This window comes from Cyphomyrmex costatus, unplaced genomic scaffold (assembly GCF_001594065.2).
Source record: "Cyphomyrmex costatus isolate MS0001 unplaced genomic scaffold, Ccosl1.0 scaffold125, whole genome shotgun sequence".
In the NCBI taxonomy this organism is placed as follows: Eukaryota; Metazoa; Arthropoda; class Insecta; order Hymenoptera; family Formicidae; genus Cyphomyrmex; species Cyphomyrmex costatus.
Genome location: NW_017275229.1, coordinates 222398 through 235956, shown reverse-complemented (window position 1 = coordinate 235956; position 13559 = coordinate 222398). Strand labels below are relative to the sequence as shown.

General features: G+C 31.8%; 2 protein-coding genes across 2 annotated transcripts; one reads left to right on the top strand and one right to left on the bottom strand.

Moving 5' to 3' along the window:
• Positions 1-444: 444 nt before the first annotated feature.
• Positions 445-3677, bottom strand: LOC108782382 (uncharacterized). Its single transcript, XM_018550656.1, has 4 exons — positions 3568-3677; positions 1354-1584; positions 1048-1181; positions 445-777 (listed from the first exon to the last, which is right to left on the bottom strand). The coding sequence occupies exons 3-4, from the start codon at positions 1111-1113 to the stop codon at positions 445-447; spliced, it is 399 nt and encodes a 132-aa protein (XP_018406158.1). The 5' UTR covers positions 1114-1181; positions 1354-1584; positions 3568-3677.
• Positions 3678-3857: 180 nt separating this feature from the next.
• Positions 3858-12243, top strand: NKAIN (sodium/potassium-transporting ATPase subunit beta-1-interacting protein). Its single transcript, XM_018550671.1, has 7 exons — positions 3858-4044; positions 5125-5262; positions 5451-5531; positions 5607-5798; positions 5911-5971; positions 7434-8090; positions 10906-12243. The coding sequence occupies exons 1-7, from the start codon at positions 3991-3993 to the stop codon at positions 11718-11720; spliced, it is 1998 nt and encodes a 665-aa protein (XP_018406173.1). The 5' UTR covers positions 3858-3990; the 3' UTR covers positions 11721-12243.
• Positions 12244-13559: the final 1316 nt, after the last annotated feature.

Genomic DNA, 13559 nt, shown 5'->3' with positions numbered 1-13559 from the left:
ATGTATTATAATATCTCAGTACATTATTATATTACTTAAAGACAATCCTCGTAGTTTTTAAGAACATAGATTTTCTGTTAATAAAAATTCAAAAAATATTTGTCTTTATCTCTTTTATCCTTCTCATCAATTATACCAAAATATTTAACTATATCATATTTGTGTAAATTTGTTACTAAATTTTATGTTATTTATTCTTTAAAATTACATTGTAATAATTTTAATAAAATTAATATACATTATTACATACTTCTTTGTATATTTATTTATATTTCTCAACAAATTATACAATGCAACATTTCTTACAAAACACAAAATATATAATAATTGTTAAAAAAATTAGTATATTTTTGTATATATATTATAATTTTATCGCTTATGTAATTTTGTTAAAATGTATTTTAACTATTTTAATCATTTCTACTAGTAGTCACAAAATATATCTTATTGACCCATAAAAAAGCTTGACATTGAATCGGGTAACAAGACATCGTAATGACCATTTTCGGAACATCCGGTGAATAGGAGCCTCGCGGTTTCGTAGTTGATGTTCACGCGGTTATGGAAGACCAACTTAAGCTCGTATCTGCCAGGAAGTTCGCGATAGATCGAAAGATTCATGCGATGGAGTTTCGTGGCTACCGTGCATTCCAGCTCGCTGGCGAATGTACCCACTAGGCTCATATAATCGTGATACTCTTGGCAATCCGAAATGTTCCATTCAGCTATCACGAACGGACCGTACTCGCGCCAATTGTCCTTAATGTACTGCACAACCTACGATACCAAATGATCCATAGCTGTTATACATGTCGTCATATATCAATTACCGCCTGTGTTACTATCAAGTTGACATCATAAAAAGTAATATTTATAGGGTAGCAATATATGCCATTTCCACGTTTTACCAATTAACCTTTATCTCTCGTCACAAAACGATTCTATTTTTAACTTCGTTGCAATCGATTTATAATATTTGTGATATTTCACATGTAGCAAATTTTCATCTAGTTACAATATTTACTGTTATGTTACAGTGCGACTAACCATAGCTCTGAGCGATTGATGCTCTTCCTCGTTTCGCCACAAAATGTAGCTGATCGCTCTAAACATGCAATTGCCATCTCCATATATCTTCCGCACGCGAAACGTGCCCTCGTTACACCTTAATAGAGCCGTATCTTCAAAGAATTCAAACCATACACATTATTGATCACAAAATTAACATTAAATGCGCGATATAATCAGACTTATTTTTAAGTACAAATATTTTTGTGATAAAAATAAATTTCGGACCTAAATAATCACATTTATTATTAAATACGATGCTCATGGTGCATCTTGATAAATTACCTTTTTTAAATACTTGAAATCGTCTACTTTTACACTTTCTGTAAATACACCTTGTCTGTGTTGAAATTTTTGTGCCGGAAACCCAGCAGATTTGCCATGCAGAAGTTTGTTTATTTGTCTGAGCTTTTGAAAATTTATCAATTTTGAAATCTCCTCGATCGAAGAAATGTTTTGCTTCTTCGAGATTCTGTCCTTTTTCATTCTCGAGTAATATGCGGCAGTGATCGCAATCTGAAAATTGTATAATTTATTTTATAATCATCTTCTATATATTTACAATCAGAATTTTTTATAAAATCGAGAAATAAGTTCCTTTTCGGTAAGATAAATAAAGATTATCAAAAGTATCTTTTACATGTATCTTCTACATGTATCTTCTACATGTAATTATAAAAAATTACCATTCTTTTATAATATTTTTTTCTGTTATCTAACATTAAGCAAATAATCTTTTCATAATCTTTTAAATAAATTCTTACCGTTTTTTGAAGATACGTGTGTAGAAATAAAACCACGAGAAGCACGAAAGACAAAGGACTTTTAGTAGTTTTAATAATCTTGACGTTAGAATGTTAAAAGCTTAATTTGGTGAGAAGCTTAATTTTTTTTTTAAAGTGACCTCATAAATTATGACACTCAATTATTTGTGAGTTTTCCCATTATAACAATTTCTACATTATAATAAGTAATAATTGCAATAAGTAATAAATGCAAATTCTTTTGGAGTAAATTATAAATTATAGATGTATACACATGTTTTGGACATTTCATAGTTTGAACGTAACAATTTATGACTATCGATCGTTGAATATATCTGTTCGTTCAGTAACATTTCTTTGAACTTTCCACACTCAAAACGAAGTAAGCTTTTAATCAATTTTTTTAAAGAGAAAGAAAGAACAAATAAAATACAAAAGTATATTAAAATTATAAATAGATTAAAAATATAGTTTTAAATACATAAATCTTACAACTAAATATCTATAAATATATTTTCGTATGCAAGTGAAAAAAATAATAAATAGTATATAAAAAATTAAATTAAATTAATTATTGCCAATTGAGAAGAGCCATTTTTTGCCTCCATTCCTAAAAAATTTTTAATACATTGCTTTATCTGAAGTTGTTAAGAGTGTGTTCGCTTATACACCTTTTGCAAGTTTGCTCGAAATAGAGAAAAGACTATTATTGTTATCAAGATGAGGATCTTGAGATATAGACGTTTTTCTGTTTTATTAATTGATCAACATGTATGTAAGACAATATATTATAGTCTCTCTATAATCTTTTTAACGACTATCTTAAATTATTGACGCACAGCGAGATTTTACAAGATTTATATTCAAAATTTCCCTTTGCGTACATCAATTATATATTTTTTTTGTTACATTGAAAATGACCCGAACGGAATCGAAACGTTTGAAGATTATTTGTGTAAATTTTATATGTTTTAAATTATACTGCTCTAATAAAACATTTAATATATTATAAATTAAAATAAAATAACAATAAACTAAAATTCACACTATAAATGCGCACGCAAACAGAAGTCAAACCATAACGTTTCGGCTGCATATTCGAGCCATCCTCAGATGTACATATAAATATTAATTAACGCAGTAAAACATCTTTAGTTAACGCAGAAAAAACAAGAAAAAAACTATGATGGAGTGTTATGTTCTAAAACGTTGAGTATTTCCACAGAGAGAAAAAAAAATATCTGATAACAATTAATAAATTTCTATTGAAGTATTTATGCAGAAAGATGATAAGGCTAATGATAGTTGAATGATATATCTCGAATCAATTATTACATAATGGATACCAGATTATACCTGGATATTTATTTTCTTGGTATAAAACAAATATTTGCATACTCGAATATTACTTGGTGAGCGCAAGAACGTTTTAGTGAATGGATATTTAGATGTTTGGGTCAATTGTGTATCCGGTTCACATATTATTGGTTCCACTTTAGACAAACTCCTTTCTCAATGGCGGGAAAATTCATATTTATAGTTTGGCAGACCTGCTCACAGTACTATCGCAACGATATCGATATATTTCGATCTATACTTACAAATTTATATAACTTTTATCTTTTATTTTTTTTTTAATACAAATATTTTGCATTACTGAAGTAGAATTTTAATTTTCTACATCTAGACCAATTTTTTTTTTCTGTTTTTACAAATTGTTGTATATCTATATTACCTGTAATCGAATAGAATCGAATAGAGATGCATAGCTCGGGCTCGACAAAGCAACACGTTATTATTGCCCAGCTGCCAGGATGTTGAGGGAGGGGAGGTGAATTTCTTACACGTGCCGCGGTGATGGCAGTCGTTCACCAACCGTGACAAAACGAGCGTGCTCCGGTTGCCTGGCTACGCCTAGCTACGAGCGCACGGTGCACGCCACTTGCTGCGGTCGTAGGTTCGCGGTACAGTGATACCGCGCGGTAGAGAGGGTATAGAACAAGTGTTTCACTCGAGCAACAAACAGGGGAAAAGCAAAAGATGGCGATGGTGCATCGGAACGTGCCGCAGTAGTGATGCAGTGTGAGCGAGTGTCGTCGTTATTTGCTCCGATCGTACCGCGTGAGATCGCTCGTTGAGCGGAGCGCGGCCAAATGACATGGGAATTTGCAGCAGAAGGCATTTTCTACTGACAATATGCAGCCTGCAACTAGTGAGTGCATGTTAATATATATGTACGCCAACTTTCGATTCGACCGTAGCGTCTGGCTACGAATTGTTCCTATATATGTATTTGTGCATGACTATCTGTACAGATCGCGCGTTACATATTTTTTTTTCTTCTTACGGATTCCAAGATTGTGATACGATGCATTAGTCACGCTATTCTGTGAGAGGACGCGCACTTAAACAGCGTCCATTAGGAGAGTTGAAGAAGAGCCGTTACCACATTTTTCTTATCGTCAATTCACACGGATATCGTTTTATCGTAGCGACCTAGGTCGCGCGGTTTATTATCTCGAGAAATTTTTCTGAAAGAGATTTCTTAAACGGATAATGCGATTTTGTTATATCATTTAATATAGTCGTAGCTCCGATAATATTGGATCAATTACACTTGGACGCATTTTTTTATGTATTCTTGCTCTCTCTTTCTACGAGTGACTTGCTTTTTGTGTCAGAAGTGTAAGAAAGTAATTGTAATAAAGAATAATTAGATTTCTTCTTTGGAATGTTAGAAAACTTTCTCTGTTGGAATGTTATAATATTAAATTTTAATGATCTTCAAATATAAAATTCGATATATATATATATATAAATTGGTAAAAATATGTAGAAAATAATTCTATTAAGTTTAATAAATAAATTTTAATATCGTATATTTATATTATATTTTTTAATGTAATTTTTTTAATTAACAGACGTTTGAATTATGTTTTATATTTTATGTTTTGTATTTTAAAATGTATATAAAATATCAAGACTGCATATCAATTTTTGAATTTTATTAAAAAATTAATAAATACATAATATTCTAAAATAAAACTGCCCATAAAGAAGTTTAGTAAATTAAGAGTTTTGAGCAATCTTTCATGTAACTGTGTAGCGCCTTTAAATGCTATGACTCAGAATGACTAATTAACTGAGTATATAGAACATAGAGCAATTGCCATAGTTTAAGAACACTCACAAAAGGAATTAGCAGAAATTGAAATGTTGTCACATATTACTTTACGCTCCCGTTGAATGCTTTCATGTGTTATGATGCAATCTATTTTATTCTTCTTTTCAGATTACCACTATAGAACGTCAAGTTTTCGACTTTTTGGGGTTTATGTGGGCCCCGATACTGGTCAATTTTTTCAATATTATCTTCGTAATTCTAGGATTCTTCGGAGCCTTTCAATATAGACCTAAATATATCATATCGGTAAGTAATTATTTTTAATATATAGTAAAAAAGATCTTTATATAAATATATTTCAATAAAAATTTATATTCTGTAAAAGTTTAACAAGACAGTTTAATCAAAACATGTAAAGATGCGGAAACATGTCTTTTCTACATATTTGTATTAATTATTTATTTCTATTAAAATAACTACGATTCTTGTTTTAGTATTGTATATGGAATACATTATGGTTAGGATGGAACGTATTTATCATATGCTTTTATCTCAATGTAGGAATACTGGACAAAGTAAGTAGCTTATGTAAATACAATATAAATTATTGTGTACGCACATAATGGGCATAATATTGTAACATTTTTCAGAATAGCGATATACTTAATCTTGGTACTGGTAGCTTTTCATGGTGGTATGTGAATGGACCAGGTTGCAAAGCTGTTTACGATGTGACGGAACCAGAGCTTTTTCGACCTGCACGACCTACTAATGTAACAGACTGCGTGTTAGATTATGAAGTGATAGAAATTTTACATGCTGCGACGCAATGTATTCTAGGTGTAAGTAAAGAATTGATTATTATATCATACATTATCATAATGACTGCGTATATTTTATTATTATATTAATTAGCTCCAAAGTTCGAAAGTTCATCTATTTTACATGTTTCAGTTTATGGCAATTGTCGGTGGAATTTGTCTCAGTAAAGTGTTCTTTGAGGAAGATGATAGCTGTGAGTATATTTAATATCGTGTATGTATATATACATATATGTGTATATATATGTATACATATATATATTAGGTTTAAATGATTCTGTCTTAAATTACAAAGAAAATTTCAAAAGAAATTTCAAAGAAATTTCAAAAGAAATACATTCTTTTAATTTATGTTTAGATTTTTTATCACTGTCTTTTACAGACCAAAGTTAAAATTTACTAATATGTTGAATTAGGTATATTTTAGTTGTGATATTTTAAAAGATACGTATAATACTTGCTTGAAGTAAGAATTAATGATCTTTACACTTTATTGGCTTGTGGTTTATAATAAGCAATTGAGGAGAGGTTGTGGTTATTATTAGAACAATATATTTGATAAAAAAAGTTTGAAAACTGAATATTATTCTATATGTATTTAGAGAAATTAAAAGTAACAAGCCACGATATTCTTTTATTATATTTATAATTTTGTACAATTTGTATTTATGATTATTGTTAATTTAAACATTCCAGCAATAGTTAGATAATCATAAAGAATAACTGAGATTATTAGTTACTTATTTTTTAAATGTAATTATAGTACATTTTGACGAACGTAAAAGCTGTGTTAGTATATAAGCGCTAGACTTTTATTGTTTTAGACATACTTCATCATATTATATTCCGAATATATATTTCTAATTGTACAGTAATGTACACTTTAAATTTGCACATAACTGTCAAGGAATTTATTATCACAAATAGGAATACATTATTTTTTAAATTTCAATTGGCAATAAGAAATTAGATAAATCTTTGATAAAATTATCTTTAGTAATCCCTAATTACGTGTAAGTATACGCGATTATTTATTATTGCTTGAAAAGAGGTTGTCGGTTACAGTTGATTTCATTGGTGGATTTGATCCTCCATTTTGGTAAGTCCGCTTAATTAATTGTTCATCAATGCACGCCATACATATTTGTCTATCTTTTGGCACGAGTAAATAATTTCTTATAGTATAATCATGAAGCTATAGAATGTAAATTTAGTTTGAATATATGTAGCGATGTAAAACTTTTTGCATCTTGAGATTTGTAATTTGTATTTATTATTATTATTATTATTGCCATTCGATATTATTCAAATAGCATTTCTTTACCTTCGCATGAACGGAATGGTGTTGTGTCTTAATACGGTATAATTTTTATTTTCTTTAGTCAAGAATATTACAAGTACAATTGTAAAGGCACAGCAAAATTAAGCAGACTATGCCATGTAATAGAACCAAATGTTACAACCAAAGATTTCAAGATAGGATATTCATTCTTCATGAAACGCGTCAGGGAAAAAAGTTTGGCTGTAGTATAATAACATCTTTGGTATACTGGTCGCGTATTCGCTTCTTCAATGAATTCGTTAATGCATTGCTTATTTTCGACTTGTCGTCAGCGGATTTCATTTAATGCGATGGATTCTTGGATGATATTTCAGTTGACTTTGTTGGAGGTGATGACTTTGGGTTGGCAGGCCACACACCGTTGCATCCTATGTACGTTAGCTACTCGGCTCTTCCACCACCTGCCTACTCCCTCAAAAATTCCGCTCAAAATAATTATCCGACCAGCACAGCTAGCTCTCATCAATCTGCCTATCGCGAGTCGAGCTTTCCGAAACGCAGTGGCGAGAAGTTGCTAGGCAGTGGTACCGCGCGCGGCAAAAGCAATGTCGTGGGTTTCAAGAACGACACAGTCCGTAGTAACAGCAGTCGTTCGTCCAGCCGCGATTTTCAGAATGTAGATTACTCGGTCGACTATTTGAATCCGGTGGACCATTTACAGCGACCCGTCTCACCCGTATACGACGAATATGATTCGTTGGACAGTGCCGCTAAGCTGAGATTTCAGAAAAACAGGCTGTATTATCTGCATTCGTCGAGATACAGCCCGGTTGCGCGTATTAAGTGTCGTCAGATCGCTGCGAAGCAAACCAGGAATCCCGTTAAACCCCGCGTCTTTGTTGATCACGTACGCGACCAATCACTGAGATCATTTTACTCCGATCCAAGATTGGACGTTGATCAAGCACCGAGCGAACATGACAGGTCATCTCAGTCGAAACGAGACAGTCGACCATTGTCTCTGTACGCGAGTAACTTCTGAAACGGGATCTTCCGCTTTATACGCGATCACTTAAAGTACTTGAGTTAACATTGATGATACCTTTTTAAGTACGATTGGCAGATAAAATCGCCCGCGCAAGTTCTTCTGCTCTCTTATAACGAGAAGAATAACGAAAGTTAGTTTACGCAAACTTCTATACTACCGCGCATGGCGTCCACTCGTGCGGTGTACGTGTAATATTATAATTCCTATACTTGCCAAATAGATAGAACAATTAGTGTAGCTATATAGCCCTTAGATGCCTTCTCCTTTGGCAATTTTTATTGATTTAAATTACGAGTTGTGTGTGTTACATAATGTTACTATATAATATTTATTGATGGTGTTCTTCGTAATTTGCATCGAAACATCGACTGATGTCGAATTGTGTGTTCAATAGCGTTTGTTTGTTTATACGAACAATGCAGTGTGACTTACCTACTAATTCATAAATGTTGCATATTTATATGTGGGATGATTCGAAATAATTATTCTTTGCTCTCTTCATTACTTCACATACATATAAATAAATAATTAAGTTAAGATTAGTATTAGTGTGCTGTAATGGTACAAAACAGGATTAATTTTGGACTAATACTATCTCCGGCCACCATATTAAGCTGATAAGATTAACGAAGAGTGTGAGAAGCCAGAAAAAATGTTACTTAATAATTTAGGTACATTTTATTTGTACAGAAAGAGTTAAGAGGAGTAAATAAGCGTGAATCATCTTGTATATGATTCACTTACACACACTGCTCGTGTTCTACGCATAAATTGATTCGTTTTGGTATATTTACTGTGATATGTATAGAAACTATTAAAATCACACGAAATATTTATCATTTTATAAATATACGAGTTTGATTAGTGATATCTCGAAAATTGTATGTATTGGGAGAATTTAATGCACACTACATAGAGAAAAGTATTGACAAAAGACAGCATATGACTGGAACATTTTACTTCGGCGTAAAATACCTATAGCTTTATTATTAGTTTTTAAATTTAAATCAAGAAATTTTGACAGTTGACGGAAGCTACGTTATATTTTGCTGTAATATTATATCTAGATTCTCCTTATGTCGAGATTAATACATTTCTATTATTCAGAATTCTGTCGTACGCTACGTATGCACATGAATGAATAGGGGCTTTAAGCTGGTACTCTGAAACAATTAGACTGCATTTAATTAGTTTACTTTACAGAGTTGTAGATCATTGACCCAGTGCTATGAAGTTTCTTTTATTGTAGAATATTTAAAGAAACTTAAACGGGGGAGCGGCATGTTACAATTTACTTTGTTTAGTAGTGCATGTAGTAGATGTGGTTTCTTCTTTTTTTGTATTTTTAATTTAGCAAAGTCAAGTATTTTTATTACCTAAAAGTCTCTGTACTCGTTTTCATAGAAAGTATCTAAGTGTATAGATTTCTCTATTATGTATGGACTTAATTGAGATTTCTTTACGTATAAAGTTTCAGATATTCTTTTTGGCAGTATAGTTATAAAAAAATCTTATTTGTTTTGTGACGTTTCACATGTGAATGACTGATTTTTTGCGTTATATTATAATTTAATAAGAAATCTGAAGTGACATCACAAAAAATATATTTTTAGCGAATTATATTAGCTTTTGATAAAAAATAGTATGTAGTTAAATACCGAGCATAAAAAAAGACTGTTAAGTGAAAAATAGATATATCTTAAAGCAGCTTATTTTATGTACGAAAAACAGATCGTTATATATATATTTACATAAATTAGATACTTTATTCTATCGAATATAACGAATGCGTTATATGATAGTACCGTTTATTTTTTATCTGAAATACATAATATTTTATTTATACAGATAATGATAAAGATAAACATTATGTTATTTATATGTGTAATATTGTATATATTTATTTTTGCGTAGAACTTACATAAAGAAATTAGATAATAAAATTTAGATAGGAAATATTACTATTGCCTTATATTTCGATGACTGTTTATTTATTAAATATGAAATATTAGTATTTCATTTTGTTTACATTCTGAAAAAAGATTCAAGTAAAGAGAAACGTTGAGTACAACGTAAAATTTTTTGTCGCTTCAGATTTAATATTTCTAATAAAGTACAGTCTCTATTGAGCATCTCTCAAGTTTGTACAGAATATTTATATTTATTTTTTTAAGTACATCATATAATCAGTTTTGTATTTAATCACTGTATCACATTATTTACTTTGGCGCAGTTAATTATGGGAACAATAAATATGCAACGTCGCTATTCGCTTGCTTTTTTATTTATTAACCCTTCACTCTTCTTTCTTTTCCTTTTTTAACAATTTCCTGCTATGTGGTTTCTGGGGAACTTTTTCATTTTTTCTACATTTCTTAGTTGTTATTATATAATTACATTTTTGGTTCTAAATATTTAGCATCTTTTAAAATTTTTTAGATAGTTTAAAGTAATGAACTACTTTTTGCAGGGAAACCACTTTGATTAAAAAAAATTAATTATTATCAATATAATTATTTACTAAAAAAATATGGATATAAGGACTGCACACACACGCACACACACACAGTTTTTTAATATATACCATACAATTAACAATAAAAAGAAAACACAATAATATGGTTTGGTTATGAAATAAACAATATCGTTATGGATTGTTTTAACAAAATGATAAATTCCATTTTTCGTTTTGATCAGTGATCATCAACTATTTGATCATTATGAAAGGACAGAAAAAGAGTTGAATTGACCACACCACAGAATCTTATTGCCTCTTTCTCTGTCTGTTTCCTTGACAGTACGAACTAAACGAAAGAAGAAGCAGCCACGGCCGCTATATAGCATCGAATACTCGCAGCCTGAACCACCGGTGCAGGATGACAGTGTGTCGCCGAAACCGATGACGCCACGTCGGGTGAAGCGACGTTCCGTGATCTCGCGAGATAGCACGCGGCGTTCCAACACCCGGCGCAGCTCAGTACGCCAATCGCGCCGCAAGAACCCGGTGAACCGCATCATGGATCACCAGGAAAACCTGTATGCGAACACGGTCACACCCTGCATCGGTAATCTGACGAACCAGAACGTCAATTCGCTGTCCCAGGGCACGCTCAACTACGACAGGATTGCAGTTGGCTGGGACCGTGAGAGGAACACCGACAGGAACTGGCAGTCGGAGGCGGTGAATGTAGCAGTGTCATCACCGGTTCTATGGCCGCCAGCTACCCAGGACTCCTCCAACAACTACTCGAACGCTTCGTCTAGCTTCCCGGCCGGTCAGAGTCCGCCCGCTGGTTGGGACCATCAGCATCCAACCACCAGCTCCACTCGCAATCTCACCGATAACTGGCAGGCATCGCCTGGCGAGCTGAACCCGATGCAGTGGCAGGGTCAAAGCAATCCTACGTTCCAACAAACCAGCACGCAGAGTCTGAACGGCGATGACATGGAGGAGTTGTACAGCAATCGACCGGCCAGCGCTAGATCTAGCTATAGTAATTATCACGGCGTTAGAGCGACACCACAGGTGCCTAATCGCACTGACGTTGTTAGACAGAGCCAGCGACAGTTTGTGCTCAGTGGACCGCCCGCTTATCAGGATACAGTGATCTGATATTGACCTGGAATAGATCGAGGCATACGTCTTGCGTTGAAAACAATGTCAAGATAATTTTATTGCAAGCGATAAAATTGGCCTTATACAATCGTCTGTTACTTATCAGATATAGTAAATGAGATAATCAATCGTAGATAAAATGAGTGATAACGTTCATCTTCGCGAATAAAAACGGCACTATTTTTGATAGCGCTAGTCGCACGCGCGACACCTTCGATTTAACAATTAGCGAAAATATGAAGATTTAAAGAAGTCGCAGTAATGAAATATGTATTATTTCCTTATCGTCTGTATTTCTAGTTATGATAATTTCAAACAGTTGTTTTAACTATTTTAATAATTATCATATAATAGTTAATATGATTGTTTGACAATGAACTAATGATAGGAAAAGGAGCAAACGTGATGATTTTGCCAACTTTAAAGCTTTACTTGATACGGATTGATGCGACAGATCTCTACTAGTGTTGCATCATGTTGTAATTATAAGAGGTAATTAACGTCTATAGACAACTTTACTTAAAGACTTGAAGAGAGCTGTTATTCGCTCTCTTCGGTTGTTTCGCAATATTATTTTAAAGATATCCAAGTGGTATACGTTTACATTATTTGCCGATTTAGTATAGACTATATAAACGACGATTGACGATAAATTCGTCAAAAATTATCAAAAATTATCTTGAAAATGACGTAAGCCAACCTTTAGATAATATCATTAAATTTAAATTGATACACACATATTTCAATGTATGTACATATATTAAACTTACGCCACTTTCGAGATACACAATGAAGATTGCCTTCACTCTCAGGATCGATCTATCCGATTGTGTGTGAATTAATGTACTTAAAAAGTTTAAAACAGATCAAAATCATAATAGCGTTAGAATTTTTACATGTTTCATTTTATTTTTCTTTTCGTTGTAAAAAAAGTTTTTTTTAGTAATTTTACACTTATCATCTTCATCCTATTTATATTATAGAATTAAGAATCCTCTTGTTCTGCGCATAAAATCAAAAGCTGATCGCATCGTTTGTAAATATAGATGTATAATTACTCATCACTTTTGAAAGCGTATTATTGACAACACTGTACAACGACATAATTTTATTTATAATTTTTTTTAAATACAGATCAGAGCGGCTTACGCTATTTTGAACACTTTAAGGTAATACGAAATTAAAAGATATTTGCCTTTTTGAGATTTGCTTGATATTTTCTAATGAATTTTTTACAATTTGTACAACTTACTTGTATTTGGACACTTATTATACATATATACATACATTTGAGCACATATTATGCAATAGTCTTCCAGATTTTAGAAGATGAAAATTGATGCGATTCTCATCTTTGTGTGCATTAAATGACAAATAGTGACTTGTAATATAGAATATTAACGACATGCAGCATTATATTGCGTGCAATACTACGCGTATGTAATACAATATCAGTGCACTGTTTTATATTGTTATAAAATAATATATAGTTATAATATTTGAATATTCTCTAACAAATTGAATTTGGCTTCAGGACGCCTAAACTAATTCTATTTAACTCATATATGTCATTTTGCTCAAGATGCTATTATTTGTGAAATTCTGTTAAAATTTGGACTTTCCCAAAGTGCCAAAAAATCATTTTAGTAGTGAAATTTTAATTTATTTTTATTGCTCGATGTCCTAGAAAGATGGTGATTGTCAAAGAATTGATTAAAACTTTCGCATCCTGTTAATTTAAAAAAAATTATAGAAAAAATATAATATTATAATTTCTTTCATTGCTTATATCTTTCAAAGTGTTGGTCTGTCTATAAGTACGCTGAGAATTAGGAA